The sequence below is a fragment of the Myxocyprinus asiaticus genome, chromosome 27 (genome assembly GCF_019703515.2).
Source record: "Myxocyprinus asiaticus isolate MX2 ecotype Aquarium Trade chromosome 27, UBuf_Myxa_2, whole genome shotgun sequence".
Taxonomy (NCBI): domain Eukaryota; kingdom Metazoa; phylum Chordata; class Actinopteri; order Cypriniformes; family Catostomidae; genus Myxocyprinus; species Myxocyprinus asiaticus.
This window is the reverse complement of record NC_059370.1, coordinates 25,509,276-25,526,989: the sequence shown is the minus strand read 5'-3', so window position 1 is coordinate 25,526,989 and position 17,714 is coordinate 25,509,276. Positions and strand designations below refer to the sequence as shown.

The window sequence follows — 17,714 nt, the reverse complement described above, 5'->3', positions numbered from 1 at the left end:
AGAATGCAAGACATTGAAGAGTGCAAGAATGTTTTTATAAGCTAATATTAGTTGAAAGACTACATGGAGTACTTAAAATTCATTTGTCACACCGCAGGAGTACTTAAAATGAACTTGTGAAGGCAAAAAGGTGATTAAATAAAAAATGAACTTTCTGTTACTTGACTCTGAATGATTTGAAAAATCACAATTTGTTAAATTTGCAATGGAACTCATTATAGCAACTCATGCAGTATGGAGAATGGGCAGAGGGGAATGAAACTGGGACATGGAAGTTGGAGAGCTATAACAGATGATGATTAAGGTGTTACATGTGGTCTGCGCTAAGGGGAGGACAGGGAATGTAATGTTTGGTGGTGAAGCATTTGATTAAATTTATTTATTTATTTATGTATTAGTTTTTTATTGAAATTGGAATCGAAGAGATCAGAGATGCCAAAACATGCCTTGTGATGTGCATATGTCACTCCATACTATAGATATATAGTATAAACTGATCTACATAGGGATTGTGGTTGGAACAGATATACATATATATGAGCACAAATAGTGTGACAGATGAATGGTCTCATAGCAGGTTATGCATATCCATGTGGTGGTGCAAAGCTGTGAAAGGCAAAATGTTCATTAAATTTTAATCGCATTTGTGTCAGACATGGAAAACTAGTAAAATAAGGAATTATACAGAGCATGGCAGTATTTCTAGCTTAATCTAATCAAGTAATCACTTTGTCATTTGGTTTGTGGAGGTAAGGGGACCTGTCCATGGTGCTGAAGGCTATGCAAGTAGAGGGGTGCTAAACATTCCTCAAGTCCAGTATTGTCATATATTGCAGTAAAGCCGAGAAAGGTATGCATGAAAAGAATTTACATGTTTCCATTTATCATTGTATAAATATGGGGGGGTGGGGAAATTTATGTTTCTACGTGTCTCCTTATCATTCGTCGCCAGCTACCGAGGATGTGCGAGAGTGTGTGCGTGTTCCTGTACGATAGTGAAGGTATGAACTCATAGGAGGGCTGCGCGACGAGAGAGAGAGAGAGAGAGAGAGAGAGAGAGAGAGAGAGAGAGAGAGAGAGAGAGAGAGAGAGAGAGAGAGAGAGAGAGAGAGAGAGATCATTCCTCCAGAAACGGGACTGAAGCAGAGAGTCCGTGATAGAGGAACCACCTGCAGAAAGCAGCCGCACTCATTCTCTTGGAACGCCTTCAATATGTTACGGATTTGAGAGAACACTGTGTAAACGAGAAATAGTTCCTTTATACAGTGGATGAAGACACGTTGTCGTGGAGATGCAACAGTTGAAGAATTTAGCGATTTGTCTCATTTCCCTAGTATGTGGGTTGACGATTGGAGGGTCTCCGAGTGTTCAAATTGGTATGTTTAATATGGGTGTCATTTTTACTTAACGTTAATTAATGTTAATCATTTTTTATTAACTGTCTAGAAAACTACATTTGTGAATACTCGAATCATTTTCGGAGCTTTGATCGATTCAGTTCAGTTGCGATGTTTGTAACAAATAATATAGAAAAGTAAAGAAATTTATTTTGAAACTAATTTGATTAATAGATTTTGTTGTGTGTGTCGTGCAGGGGGTTTGTTTCCGAGGGGAGCTGATCAGGAGTACAGTGCTTTTCGGATAGGGATGGTTCAGTTCGGAACGGCTGAATTTAGACTGACGCCTCACATCGACAATCTGGAAGTAGCGAACAGTTTCGCTGTAACTAACTGCTGTAAGTTCACTCTTCTTGTTGGAATTTGTTATATGTTTTGAAAAGCACAGTTTTGCCAATTTAAATGAATTCTGCTTTACTGCTAAAGCTTAAGTGTGGTTATTGGTTGGAACTGGTTTAAATAGAAGGATGTAAAGTTGGTTTCCACGGTAACAGAGATGACAAAGAGCTCTCATCATCAGAAGCTGCTTAATTTCACAGAAAAGAATGGATAGACTTACAAGAGCATCTATTAATTAAAAAAAATGACCCTCTTAACACATTTTTGAGACTTTATAGGTAATTCCAAAGACATTTAGAAAATATTTCTTGAGGTCAATTAATATTCCATCATGTGAAGCAATGGCACTTTATTGGTTTTGACAGGACAATTGACATAGTCTTTTAGCATCGGGGCACTAAATAATATCATACAACTTGTTTGCTTCTTTTATTGTGGTTAGACTGTTGATCAAGAAACTAAATCTAAAGAGTGAGGGAAAAATGCTTGAAAAACTCTCTTACTTTCCTTGACCATCACAGCATTAGATCTAATCAACACACTCTATGAGATGATCATGAATAAATTAAGCCTTCATAAAGAGGATCACTTATATTCTAGGATTTCATTTAGTATTCAGCGAGCTGTTGCTAAGCAATATTTTGACCTCCCTTCTATTCTTTTTATCAAAAAAAAACTAAACAAAAAAACAAAACAAAACTAAATTGTTGCTTAATTAAATGCAGAACTTCAGCCTATTGAGAGCATTCTAAAGGATAATGATCATAGATTTGTTATCCATTATACATTTAAAAAAAAAATTTTTTTTTTTTTTTTTAGAATGTTTCTTTAATAATGTAGTGCTTATGATGTATAATTTTAATTGCAATATATGTATATTAGCCTTCTTACATGGAGCCTCTTTGAGAGGAATGTGTCCAATGGGGTTTGTCTCTCAGAATCTAGATATAAATATTGTTTTAAAATTTGGTCAGTCTTTGCTATGCAATTTACAATCTGTTCCCACATAATTCTAGATTTTCTGTTAAAAAAAATTATTCCCCAAGATAAGTGTTTTATGTAACTATAGGTCTTTCAGGTTGGTTCCTTTTATTTCTCATACATAAAAGCCCCTAGATGGCACTATGCATTTACAGGCAATACACTTTATCGATTCCATCTTTCACATTCAGTCTAGTGTGTCCTTTTAAAGCAGCTAGGGAGAATGTGTCCATCAGTCATATAAAGTCTGGACCCATCACGGTATATGGCAATTGGATTTTGAAGATCAGCCAATGAGCAGAGCTGATGTTATGCTCAACAATGCAACAAAGATCAGACTAAGGGTTTTGCTCTCTGATAAATGTAATATTTCAGAGGTCTTGTTGTACTTCAAAACATCTACTCTTAACCTAACATCTACTCTTAACCTGACATTTGCTCTGTGTTTTTTGTCTTGGCATTCGGTTTGTAAAGAATGATCTTGTTACTGTAGTATGATAACTTCTCTATATTGTGACTTGGGCTCAGTGTTATATGGGTTTTATAATGATACTTCTTACGTGTTAATCTCTATACATTTTTTTGTCAGTTTATCTATTGTAAGCCACATAACAACCACAAAAACAAGATTTTGTGATTGTGCTTTAAAAATTTATGTGATTAGAGGAGGGTAAGGGTTAGTCATAATGCAAAATTCTGATTTACTCCTTATCTCTTTCACACTCAACAAATTAATACTATCTATGTCAAGACAGCATATAGCTGCTTACACTGATGAGCCAAAACATCATGATCACTCACAGGTGAAGTGAATAAAGTTGATCATCTCCTAACAAGGCTACATGTCAAGGTCTGTTTAGATTAGATGGTAAGTGAACAATTAGTTCTCGTAGTCAACATGTTAGATGCAGGAGAAATGGGCAGGAGTAAAGACCTGAGTGACTTTGACAAGAGACAAATAGTTATGGCCAGACGACTAGGTCAGAGCATCTCTGAAACGGCAAGGATTTTGGGGTGCTCCCGGTCAGCAGTGGTAAGTACCTACCAACAGTGTTCTGAGGAGGAACAAACCACAAGCAGTGTGTTAGGCGCCCAAGACTCAATGATATGCAAGGGCAACAAAGGTTATCCCATTTGATCTGAACCAACAGAAGGTCTACTGTGGCACAAGTCACAGAAAATTTTAATGATGGAATGTGACACTACACACAGGGCATCACACCCTGCTGTGTATGGGGCTATGTAGCCACAGACCGGTCAGAGTGCCCATGATGACCCCTGTCCACTGTTGAAAGCACCTGCAATGGGCACGCGAGCGTTGGTACTGGACCTTGGAGCAGTGGAAGAAGGTTCCCTGGTCCGATGTGTCCCCTTTTCTTTTACATCACGTGGACGGCTGTGTACGTGTGCACCGTTTACCTGGGGAAGTGATAGCACCAGAATGTACTGTGGGAAGATGACAAGATGAGTGTGGAGGGAGTGTGATGCTCTGGGCAATGTTCTGCTTGGAAACCCTGGGTCCGGCCATTCATGTGGACATCAATTTGACATGTGCCACCTACCTAAACATCATTGCAGACCAGGTACACCCCTTCATGGCAATGGTATTCCCTGATTGCAGTGGCCTCTTTCAGCAGAATTATGCACCCTGCCACACTGCACACATTGTTCGGGAATAGTTTGAGGAACATGATGAAGAGTTCAAGGTGTTGCCCTAGCCTCCAAATTCCGATTGAGAATCTGTGGGATGTGCTGGACCAATAAGTCCGATCCACGGTGGCTCCACCTCGCAACTTACAGGACTTGAAGGATCTGCTGCTAATGTCTTGGTGCCAGGTACCACAGGACACCTTCAGTGGTCTTGTAGAGTCCATTCCTCAGCGGGTCAGCGCTGTTTTGGCGGCACGTGGAGGATCAACAGCATATTAGGCAGGTGGTCATAAGGTTTTTGCTCATTCGTGTATATGCATATGTTTGAAAAAAGAATGCAGATGTGCTGGTCAGCTTTCCTAAGACCTTCCGTCTATCTGGAATACATATCTAGAACACATTTCTTTTTTTTTTTTTTTTTTGCAGACCTTTCTTTAAAGCGTTACACAAAATATAACAATCATTAGTGGTAGACAAATTAGTTTAAAGAGTTTTTGCAGCTCTTTTGCATTTCATAGAGATTAATCATGAAATAATAATGGGGTCTTCTAAACAGTTTGACTGTTTATTTCCATGTCTTTTTACCATACACATAAGTAAATGTGTGTAACATTCTGGTCACACACACATTTATCCTAATAAATAATAGATACAGATTGGGCAGTTTTATATCAAAATATTTAACCAGACAAATCAATACAAAATCAATTATGTATATGCAATGAATCATTCTGTTTAATGAATAGATTCTCAGACCATTTATTTGCATATAAGCTGACAAAATTTCATTTTGGACTGGAGCATTGATTGATGTGTAGTGAGGTTTTGCCCCTGCTTTTGCTAGCACTTCCATTGTAGGATCTCGCTTCAATACATTGCCGCTTTACAAAATGCTATCATTAAAAAATATATAGAACATGTAAATAATAATCTTGTGTTTAGATGATCCAAATATATCAGAAGCAGTAAGGATCGTATCTAAGCTGATAACCTTCCGCCATCCCTCAATCTGACATTTAGTGAATGAGCCTGTTAACCATGGGAAATAAATTATGTGATCGTGATCATGATCAATGGCTGTGCTTCCATCCTTGTTGCTTGTCAAAAAATACACATAACCATTTGACTATCACCTGCTTACTGGCTAATTCAATACCTTTTCAATTAAAACAACCTGCTGTTTTTTCTTACCTGACACAGCAGGGTTCTCGGGGGTGCTTACTCTGATCTGGCTGTCACACAGTAGTCTGGGAAAGGCATTAGTGCCACACTGCTGAGAAACAGCACAGAAGAGAAAAAGAGCCATAGAAACTGAGTAGTGAGAGTAAAAGAGTAATATGAAGTGACTGCATAGCACATACTGTATCAATACATGCTGATTTGAAATGTGCAAAACTGAAGGAAAGAAAGAAAGAAAGAAAGAAAAAGAAAGATAAAGAAAATTCACTATGGCAAATGAAATTGGCTGGGTTAGTGAAGGCATCTTCAGTGAAGTGTAGTGCTCAACAGCGGCATTATACTTTCATCCCCCACCCTGCACAGGGATGACCCCCATCTATTAAAAGCCCCTTTTCCCTGGCTGCAGCTACTGAGCAGAAATGGCCTGCATAAATTATCTGACAGTTCGATTTCCACTTTCCCAAGCCTTGTCATAGAGAGAGACGCAGTAATTGTGTGCCATCTAATAAGAGCTTTTAAGGCTGACCATTCCTAAGCTATATTACAGTGCAGCTTTTTCATTTTCTTCTTAAGTCCAGCATATCATCGCAACATGACAACGGAGTCAGAGTCAGCACTTGTTAACATCTCAGTATGGCCTCTTTTCTAGTCTATGCTCAGGGACCATGCTGTTTGGACTAGGACGATGTTGTTTTTGTTGTGTTTTTATATACCCATCCCATTTAAAGACCACATGAAATTTCTTGATGAGCGCAGTTTTCTTTCCTATTATGACATATTTCCCACACACACACATGCACGCACGCACGCACGCACGCACGCACACACACACACACACATGTTGGTGCGGCTATCCTTACAAGGACTCTCCATAGACATAACTATTTTTAAACTGTACGAACAATAGATTCTATCCCCTAACCCTAACACTACCCCTAAAAAACTTTGTTTGTTTTCAAAAAAACATTGTTTAGTATGTTTTTTAAGCGATTTGAATTATGGGGACACTAAAAATGTCCTCATAAACCACATTTATATCATAATACCTTTGTAATTACCAGTTTGTAACCTAAAAAAATGTGTTCTTGTAAACCACCCAAACCCGCCCACACACACACACACACACACACACACACACATACATATATACTGTGTATATATATATATATATATATATATATATATATATATATATATATATATATATATATATATATACATGCATGATTTGCTGCTTGCTATTGCTAGTCAGAAATAGTCGCTATTAGGGAGAGTGACAATTTTATTGGACAAAATATGTAAATGCAAGATGAGTCAAGTTAATTAATTTTTATTTGTATAGCACTTTTCACAACGCACGTCGTTTCAAAGCAGCTTTACAGAAAATCATGCTTTAACAGAAAATGAAACTCTAATATCTATAAATTCTTAGAGTCATCATTGTGTATTTTGATTAAAATATGATTGTAAATTGTGTATAAAAATATATAATTAAGTAAATAATAATTGCATTGAGAAACCCAGTGAGCAAGCTGAAGGCGACTGTGGCAAGGAACACAAAACTCCATAGGATGTTGGTTAATGGAGAAAAATAACCTTGGGAGAAACCAGGCTTACTGTGGGGGCCAATTCCCTTCTGGCTAAACAACATGAATATAACGCAATCATTAGTTGTTGTTGTTTTTTTGTGTGGTGTAAGTCATGGTTTAAAATTAGTAAACTAAGTAAGTGTTAAGGGCCAGTGTTTAAGCAAAGATTTTGTATGAACTGTAAAATTAATGATAATGTCTTTGAAGTCCATCCTGGATTAACTGCAGAATTCACGTTGATGCATTGTCCTTTGTTATTTGGCTGATGTAGGCTTTTGTTGGCAATTAATTGATGTTTATGTATTAGATTTTAAGAATGTGGTCCATCATTAGACCTTATTTCATGAGGTCTTCAAATAACTGTTTGTATGAGATAGAAGAATAAGGGGTGAATTCACTAAAAATAAATTGTGCCCGACAAAAGCGCAGTATCTTTTCACATGAATCATATATGTATATTTGTATGAATCTCTTTGACATGCTGAAAGTGTGCTTGACTACATTGCATGTCTGGATACTAAGATCTATACATAATGCCACTAAAGAATAAACATGAAACTATAGATTAAAATTTTGTTGATATTTGTCCAATTGGAGCCAATTCTAGAAAAAAAAAGAAAAAAAAAAGCAACCTGAGCAGAGTTTGCAGGAAACAAAACACATCCACAAGTCTAGTGAACATATAAAAAACAGCAACAAATAATTGAAAGGAAGTTTGTCATTAAGCTTGAAATCTCCTGCACTCATTTCTCAGCCAGACTTCCTCGCCAGACCAGTACTACTGTCAGTGCATAATAATCCCAAAATTGTCTTGCATTGTGCACTTTTATGGACATCAGGTCTTACTTATAGGGAACTAAGGGACTTCCAACAGGCAGTCTTGCATTAGCATTCCTCGGAGCCGGTGCTCCAGACTGTTCCATAGATTCCATAGTGATGAGCGTGCACCTTATAGGGAGGAAGACTCTTCTAATACCCTGTGGTTTATATATCTGTTCCTAAGCTTGCACACTCTACACAGAACTCCTTCAGAATGGGCACATGTATGTGTGTGTGTGTGTGTGTGTGTGTGTGTGTGTGTGTGTGTGTGAGTATCATGTGGGCGGAATATGATTTGTCCTGCCAGTGTGGGAAATCAACATCGACACACACACACACACACACACACACACACACACACACACACACACACACACACACACACACACACACACATGTTGGTGCAGCTATAATTATGAGGACTCTCCATAGACATAATGATTTTTATACTGTAAGAACTATAGATTTTGTCCCCTAACCCTAATTTTCAAAAAACATCATTTAGTAAATTTTTTAAGCAATTTCAATTATGGGGACACTAGAAATGTCCTCATAAACCACATTTATAGCATAATACCCTTGTAATTACCAGATTGTAACCTCAAAAAAGTCCTTGTAAACCACTTAAACCTGCCCACACACACACACACACACACTCATGTTGGTTTTGCTATACTTGTGAGGACCCTCCATAGACATAATGATTTTTATACTGTACAAACTATAGATTCTATCCCCTAACCCTAAACCTAACAATCACAGAAACATTTTTGCATTTTTACATTTTCAAAAAAACATAATTTAATATGCCATTTCCCTTGTGAGGACCACCCAAAAGGTCCTCACAACCAGAAATGTCCTCACAGAACAGGTTGATTCTCAATACTTGGTCCTCACAAGTACAGCAAAACCTGTACACACACACACACACACACACACACGTTGGTGAGGCTATCCTTATGAGGACTCTCCATAGACATAATGATTTTTATACTGTATGAACTATAGATTCTATCCCCTAACCCTAACCCTACCCCTAAACCTAACCCTCACAGAAAACTTTCTGCATTTTTACATTTTCAAAAAAACATCGTTTAGTATGTTTTTTAAGTGATTTGAATTATGGGGACACTAGAAATGTTCTCATAAACCTTATAGCATAATACCCTTGTAATTACCAGTTTGTAACCCAAAAAAAAAAAAAAAAAAAGTCCTCGTAAAACATTGCATCTATCGCAGTCGCTCTGCTATAATCCATATAAAGTAAAGTGGTCATGACTGAAATTAAGCATGAATAATCATAGTTTTTTCTCTCAGTTAGTCTGTACAGTATGCACATTTGAAGTTGGATTTTCAGAAGTCCATTCAGAGCAGTGTCTGCAATTGTTTGAAAATCTGCTGTGAAAATCATTCACACTACGTTGCAATAACCCCCCTCCACCTTGCTTTTCACTTTATCAGTCTGTTCAGGCTGTGAGATTAATTCTAAAAGCCGCCTCTAAGCTTGATGTCAATACAAAGTCATTAAAACAATCTAACAGACAATCAACTATACAAATGAGGGATTTAACTGAAGAAGCACTATTATGAAACATTCCACAGATAATTGTTTATAAAAGCATGGTAATTTGACATACTTTTATATTATAAGCTACGCTACACCTGATTCAGCTTCTATATTTGTGTATCTCTTATACAAAGTCTATTTCTTTAATCATTCTGCAAGTTTGTTCACAGTTCCTAAGACACTCTGCTTTTCCGCTCAGACTATTGAGGGTCTGGCTGTTGCTATGGCAGCAGCACGTCAATAATGAGCAAACATCAAGTCTCATGTGTTTATTATACTGGACTCCGACTCCGAGCCACTTACAGAACCTTATTAGGTGCTGTGACAAACTAGTGTGCTGACTGCACTCTCTTCATCCAACCATTTACACAATTTTCACATTGTCTGTTTTTGTCATACACACACGCTATGCATTCATGCTTTTATTTCTGTCTGAATGCATTGATTGTGTCCTCATGTCAGAGAAATAAAAACACCAGCTGCAATTTAGACACTTGGCACATTGAAAGTACACCAGCCATTTGACACCTAAACTTTTGAGCATTTTGATTTCATGTTTTCATATTGTTCCTGTAGCACATATGGTATGGTGCTATCAACAGACTGATCACAATGTGAATTCGGTGGCAGGAGGTTGAAAGTTCTGAGATTGGTCTGTGCTTACCAAAATTCGAACCACTGCCCCCAGTTGGCGAAGCTGGAAGTGTTGTTGACCAGTTTCCAGATTAAATGTCCACAGGGTGGTGCCAAAAGCAAGTTTTATTTTTAATCGTATATGATGTTATGCAGTCTACAGGAATGCACATTTTATTGATCCTGCCGCATAACCCAAACCCCAACCCTAAACCTAACCATCAGTGGAGTAAAAATTTACTCTTTGAAGTGAAACGCAACCTCCGTATCATGCTCACCATTGTTTATGTGAATGCAGTTACTAGCTGATTTTCACAGGACCCAAACCTGTGTCTCTGAGATTGATTGACAGGCTATCAGTAGTGCCACAGTCGAAGGTGATTACTCTTGTATTGTATGCAAAAATGTCTGATGGGTATGGCGCTGGTCTCTAATTTGGCGGAATGGGGTCAATTTCAGTATACATGAACATTTAAAAGCAGCATGTCGTTTTCCCATGTGATCATGTTGCTAGCAATGCCAAGACCATGGGTTTGTTTCCTTGGGAACACACAAACTGATGAAGTCAGTATCTTGAATGTGCTGTATGGTTACCACTGACAGTTAGGTTTAGGGTTGGGGTTTGGATTAGGGTGTATGGTAAATAAAATATGCATTCCTATCGACTGTATTACATTATTTACAACTTACAAATATAACTCACTTTTGGCACCACTTTTTGGACATTTAAGCTAGAAACTGCAGTTCACACATACAATAGCACTTCCAGCTTCAGCCACTAGAGGCAGTGATTTTAATTTCAATCAGCACAGACCGGTTTCAGCAGCAGAACAGTCACCGAATTAAAAGTAAGATTAGTCTGTTAGTAGATCCTCTTTTAGAAATGAAGTGTGTAATTTCTGTGTGAGTTGCACAAAATTAGCCAAACACTCCCCCAATCTACCACTGGCCAACAAACACAAAGTCCACCCCCAACTCAGTCTATTGGTTAAGCCAATGTTGCTCTGTCAGGCAGGTCAGGATTCTTAAACAAACATAGCAATGTTTTCACACAGCCGCTTTTCTCTGGAACCAACCTACGAATGTAGTGGTGTGTTTTGTGCAACTTTTGGCCCATGTGTTAAAATCAGGGTTTGTAAGTTAGGCCTCATATGTCAGGCCTTTGGCTGAAGTTCCCCTATCTTTTTTGCATGTTTCTATCCGGTCCTCTGTAAACAAGAAGATTGCAGGAGACTGAGGCTCTCTGTGTTTCAGTGGAGCAGCTGCAGGAAGAGACTGCGAGAACCTCATCCATCCCACAATGCTCCTCTTAACAGAATGGCAGGAGTGTGTCCGCTCAGTTATGTCTGCTCAGATAAACTCGCTTTTACTCACATAGACACGTACAGATTTAAACACACACAGCACCAGACCATAACTGCCAGAGCCTATTAAACATAACCAAAAAAGCTATTTCAGCTGTCACATCCATAGCAAAACATACTGTGAAAAGTGATTGTGAATGCCAGTGCTTATTAATCCAACCGTATGAAGGGATATTACAATGCTATTTGCTAACAGTACAAACTCTATAAAGTGGGTTGGCAACCAATGATAAGGGCTAAATATGTTGCCATGCAGAACATAACAGAGGAGGAGGAACAGCACAAACTATCATGCTAACAAATCCATGTTTAATTAGTCTCACTGTGCACTCTCAGTCAATATACACAAATGAATGTGAAGATGAGTAAACAAACACAAACAGAGATGATGTTTTAGGAAGAGTATGGTGCTCTTTTGTGACACTTGCATTCAGTATATGTACATACACAGTTTATGTGTGTAAAATACACATATAAACTACTGTAAATGATTGTTTGCACAAGTGATTTGTGCTTTGTGATATAAAGTGGCATTACTAATTGCATCAGTTGGCCACACACCCCTCCCCCTAACACACCAAATATTGCACAAATAATATGTTATTATATTATACAATATTTTGTAATAGTATATCTTATTAGACAAAATGCAAATAGTGTATATTAGTATTTACATTGAGGTTCCAGTAGTCTCTACCCCTATTTACTTTGTGTAAATAGCCTCTGCCTTTATTTAGTTATTGTCTACAGTACTTATAATGTTGTCATTTTTTAATAAATGGTCATAGATAAGTGACACAGAACCTGGAGGCTGGAAAATTATGTGGAGATGGTGCGTTTACTATAGTGTGTACTATAATGTACATATCACCAATTAAGTTGCTTAGCCAGCTTTACAATTCCATCAAGGAAAACTATTTGAAAGCAGGGGACTTGATCACAGGTCCAGGGAACTGGAAGCCAAGTAGAACAGAATGTGTCAGACACAAGAAAATAAGGCCAGCTAAAGAGGACAGCTAAATATACCACTACAGGCGTTTTTCTATATCGTCTTATGCTCTCTCTCCCTCTCTCTGAAGGTTACCTAGCTTTTATTACACAAGGACACATTTAATATCAGTGCTATGGCCAGGCCCAGTGAGCCAGTACTTGGCCAAACAGAGCTTTATCTAGGGTTTGGAACATCTTAAAGAGGACACACTGACATATGACCAGTGCTCGAGCATTTAAAGGCCTATTTACACTTGGTCACTTCATGTGTTTTTACTGATCGGATTGCTATCCAATTGAATAAGCACATTCCATTTACACTTGGCCACATCAATGTGTCTCCGTCAAATGGATATAAATCTGATCTTCAGTTCCCACCCTATATGCATATAACAATGAGTTCACTATCGTGATTATGCTAATGCTGTGCAGAAAATGTAAAAGATATGATTTATTATTTGATTACAACTGACTTTGAACAGTGCGTGACTACGTGAGTGTTTCTGTTTGTGTGCACACTGTGTAAGTGAAAATGCATGAAGTGGCCAAGTGTAAACAGGCCCTAAGATAGAAATGGAAGTTCTCAGTGAAGGGTGAGAACGCCGCCACCCTACGTGTAGAAATCGCGACCCTTCTGTGCAAGGGCGCAGTTCGGTGCTGAACTACCTGTAGTCATTCAGGTGGAGGACAGCGGTTCCACTGAAACACTTTCAGAGGCTCCTGGGGCATATGGCATCCTCGGTGGCGGTCACGCCGCTCGGGTTGATGCATATGAGACCACTTCAGCACTGAATTCTTACCCGAGTCCCGAGATGGGCACGGCGCCGTGGCACACATCGCATGGCTATCACACCAGTCTGCTGCCACTTGTTCAGCCCTTGGACAGACCTTGCGGACAGACATCAAGCATTGGTTACTCTTTTCAAGGGTATTGCACAACTGAATGCTTACCCAACTCGGGGCTCAAATACATCAAGTATTATTCTCCTTCCCAAGGAGAATAATACAATTAACAATGCTCCCCCACCCTTATCTCCTTAAAAGCATTGTTATCCTTTTCTTGAGTATTGCACAAACGATGCTCCCCCACCCTCATACTCCTCAAAAGCATCATTATCCTTTTCAAGGGTATTGCACAAACAATACTCCCCAACCCTCATACTCCTCAAAAGCATTGTTATCCTTTTCAAGGATATTGCACAAACGATGCTCCCCCACCCTCATACTCCTCAAGCACCCATCGGGGCCCAACAGCATCAGAAGCATTGTTATCCCTCTCAAAGGGTATCGCACAACATTGCCACCCTTTTTGGGGCTTGTATGCACTACAGAGCAGTGTTTACCATTCTGCAAAGGTATTGCACAAACAATGCTCTCTCTCTCTCTCTCTCTCTCTCTCTCTCTCTCTCTCTCTCTCAAGGCTCAACATTTCATAAAGCAGTCTACACTTTTCAGGGAATGATAAATTTAGTGCTCATTTTGTAGAGGTCTAGTCGCAATGTCATATCCAGGATTATGTTCATAATCTTTTACTTATTATTTCTCTTTCAGATTTGTTCCTGCTTCTGAAGATCTTGTCCGTGCTCAGAGTTGTACTAGTCTCCTCTTCTTTTGGGGGATATAGTTGAAAGTAGGTTCTAATTTCCTTTTGGGGCAAGCTCCTCTCACCTGCCATCATTGCTTTCCGGCAGGATCTGACGGTTTGAGTGATGTATCTGAGCACTGAACCGTGGGACGGGGCTTGCGCCAAGGGAAATTATTTTATCACTACTTAGTGATCAATTCTCATTGACATTAGTCTTTCTGAGAGAACTGAGTTTGGTTACAAAAAAATATGTTTGTTTTTTTCAATAACATTTACATGTGCTTTGGCAGTAATAAAAAAATAAATCCTTTCAAATCAAGCGATATGTTTGCTTTGACTCTGAAGTGTTATGTTTATCCAATGCACCCCCCATATGCTGTATACCCCCTCAGATTTTAAGTTAAATGGATTTTGAATGCAACTTCAGAAAAAAAAAAAAAAAAAAACGTGGTAAATTGTGTTAAAAAATACAATTGTTTGTCTAAAAATACTGTGGCACAATGACCTCATGAATTTGGTTAGTCCAATTTAAGCCGTACTTTCTGCAGATCAATTGCTTTAAATTGAAAATGATGTCATAATCTACCAACCCTCGTGTCGCTCTAAACACATCTGACTTTTTTCTTTAAAAAAATGTTAAAAATAGATGCATGATGTACGTAGCCCCTCAGAGGACAGGGCAGGAATTTCTTTTTTCTGAAATAGTTTGCATGCCCTTGCTATAAGTTTTGCATTCTCACGCAATAGTTTGCGTTCCCTCACAATACGTTTTGCATGCCCTTGCTATAGTTTTGCATTCCTTCGCAATGAATTTGCCATAGTTTTACTACAGTAACCATATTTTAATATTGATATTCATAGTAAAACAATAGTCATAATACAGAAAAAATTATGGTAATAAAAACCATAATTTTGTGGTGAGTATGGTTTTACTATACAAATAGGGCCTACCATAGTTAAACTATGGTTTTACTATAGTAATATTGTAGACTGTAACCATAGTTTTTGGCAGGAATAATTTTTCTATAGTAATATTGTGGTAACCATGACTGTTGTAGGCTAATTATGCTTTGTTTTTTGGTGGAAACCATGCTTTTACTGTAGTAATATTGTGGTAACTATGAAAATTAAGTTAAGCAACCATGTTTTTTTGGTGGAAACCATGGTTTTAATACAGTATACTGTATCATTTCATTTTCATGCTATTTTTATTTGTTCATTTATTTCAGCATTTATACAATTCATGACAGTTCAATCCATCCAACATCATCTATTTTTTTTAAATGTCCTTTTTGCCTCTCTAGTGTTATATTCTCTCTTTAAATATTTCCATTTACAGTCCTAGTCACAACTCATAAGAAAAACAAAAACAAAGAAAAAATAAGAGCAAAATGGCTATATAAAATGTATACATTTAACTTCACCCTAACAAATAAATTATTTGAATCAAACTTAACAAAATTTAGTGTTTAATTTCACTGCTTAATTTCTACATGACACATACATTTATACAAACATAAAATACATATATACATAATACAATGTTCCTATCAACAACCCATTCGATCATACTTTTTAAACACCTAAATTTTAAACATTCTCTTAGTTGTTTTACACAATTTTAATATATATATATATATATATATATATATATATATATATATATATATATATTAGTTTTATTTTATTTTTAGCTGAAATACCATTGTATTAGTAGTAAAACCATAATAACCACAAAATCACATAGTTCTAATTTTTCTGTATTATTACTATGGTTTTACTATGAATATCGGTTAAACGTAAAAGTTTTGCGGGGCCACGCAAAACTATTGCAAGGGCATGCAAAACTTTTTGCGAGGGAACACAAAACTTTTGCGAGGGAAAATCAAACTATTACGAGAGAATGCAAAACTTAATGCGAGGGCACGCAAAACTATTTCAGAAAAAAAAAAATACCGCCCTGTCCTCTAAGGGGCTCCGTAATAATGCACCTGTATTGTCTGGTATTTTTTTGTTATTTTGTCTTCCTTTAAGCAGAAGATTCCATTCTTTAAAACCACATGTTTACTTAAAAGAAGATGGACTTGTTTATTTGCTTGAGTTCACAAGAGCAAAGTTTTAAGACAGAAACTTTACAGATTCCATGTATATACTCAAAGAAAGATAAGCCACTTTGTGTTTGCTCAATTAAATGTAAATATTATAATACCAGAAATTAAATAAATAAGTAAAGCTTTCTGGAGCATTAGCTATAAACAACATGAAGCAATTTATCCACACACTCCACTCATTAGAGTTGTTTCTGTATGCTTATGACTCTATGCCATTGAAAAGCAGTCATATGTGACAGTGTTATTAATGGACTTTGTGAGACTCTCATTCTCTTTCTGCACACAGTGCTGGCTTTGCGCTTGATTAAAAGACTTTAATAAGATGTACATTTGCTGTTCTTCCACACTTGGCTGACTGGGCCATGAAAACATTTTAAAAAAGTCTCAAGCTTGTGTCAGTTGCTCTTATTGCAGATATTGTTACAAAGAGACTAAAATTCAAATGGTTTGACACAACATAAAGAAAAGAGGGGAACTAATTCAAAGAAGATGCATGGTCTGCCTTCATAGCCTTTCTGGAATAGAGACTGAGGATTATTCCCTTACACTGTATAAAGCATTTTGCAGCACTCAGAAGAACCAGTCCCCTCATTTGTATACAGCAATAGCCTGTGGCAAGTCAATTCAAAAGTGCATCTTTATCTGCACTTGACACAATTTCTCACCTATTTTCTTGTAATAATGCTGGTAATGGTAACATGAAGTTATTAGTACAACATTAAAATTGTCACTAACTGAATTTAATGTATTCACAAATTTATTTTGCTAGATGGAAAAAAATAGCATGTCTTTTGGATGAAATTTGTATGATATATTTAAAAGTGAAGTGATTAATATTTGCGGCACTAACGTTACCAAATGGTATGTTTTGTAACAATAATGAATGTAATAATGAATGTTTGTAAACAAGTTTCCTGATCACTCCCCTGTCTTTCATTGTTTGAGCCAATGTTACTGTGTTGGGGTGGTGGAGATGCACAAACAAACAGAGCAATGTTTTGATAGTGCCACAGAGCCACAGTATGCTTTTTGGGGGAATCAACCTACAAATCAGAATCAGAATCAGAATTAGAATTGCTTACTTAACAATTGCCTTTGCATGTTAGGCTGTGATAGGTGAACGTATTTTAACATCAAACAAAATAACACACACCACCTTTAAATTGACAAGACTGGTTGCAACTTTGCTTGGATCAGCAGTGGACATGCTAGGCTATACCTAATGTAAATCCAAATGGAAATGTGGGCAGGTGGCACATCATGTTGATTCGTCGGTTGACCTGACTCACCAGATGACCTGACCTCATATTGACCCTTTGATAACCAAATCAATAGAAAAGGTGGAAAGTTGTTTGAGATAAGAATGTTTTAATGTTCATTAGTGGTTTAGAATGGTGCTGCCTCACCCAGTTTTTTTTAACTAATAGTGCAGAGCTACAGTCCACACTCATTAGGGACATGTCTAAGACCAGCTGTGCACTTTTGTTTATGAGCCTTGTGGCAGAGAATG

The 17,714-nt window shown here is 37.5% G+C and overlaps 1 protein-coding gene across 7 annotated transcripts in view; it reads left to right on the top strand.

The window, feature by feature from the left end:
- Window positions 1-1,131: 1,131 nt before the first annotated feature.
- The window catches only part of LOC127418054 (glutamate receptor 2-like), a 52,479-nt gene continuing 35,896 nt past the window's right edge, over window positions 1,132-17,714 (top strand). For all 7 annotated transcript variants that reach the window (XR_007893359.1, XM_051658394.1, XM_051658391.1 and 4 more), the window contains exons 1-2: window positions 1,132-1,376; window positions 1,595-1,735. Coding sequence is in view for 6 of the 7 variants with exons in the window: in XM_051658394.1 (XP_051514354.1) it covers window positions 1,292-1,376; window positions 1,595-1,735 (226 nt within the window). In the remaining variant the exon portion in view is untranslated. The remainder of the gene's footprint in view (window positions 1,377-1,594; window positions 1,736-17,714) is intronic.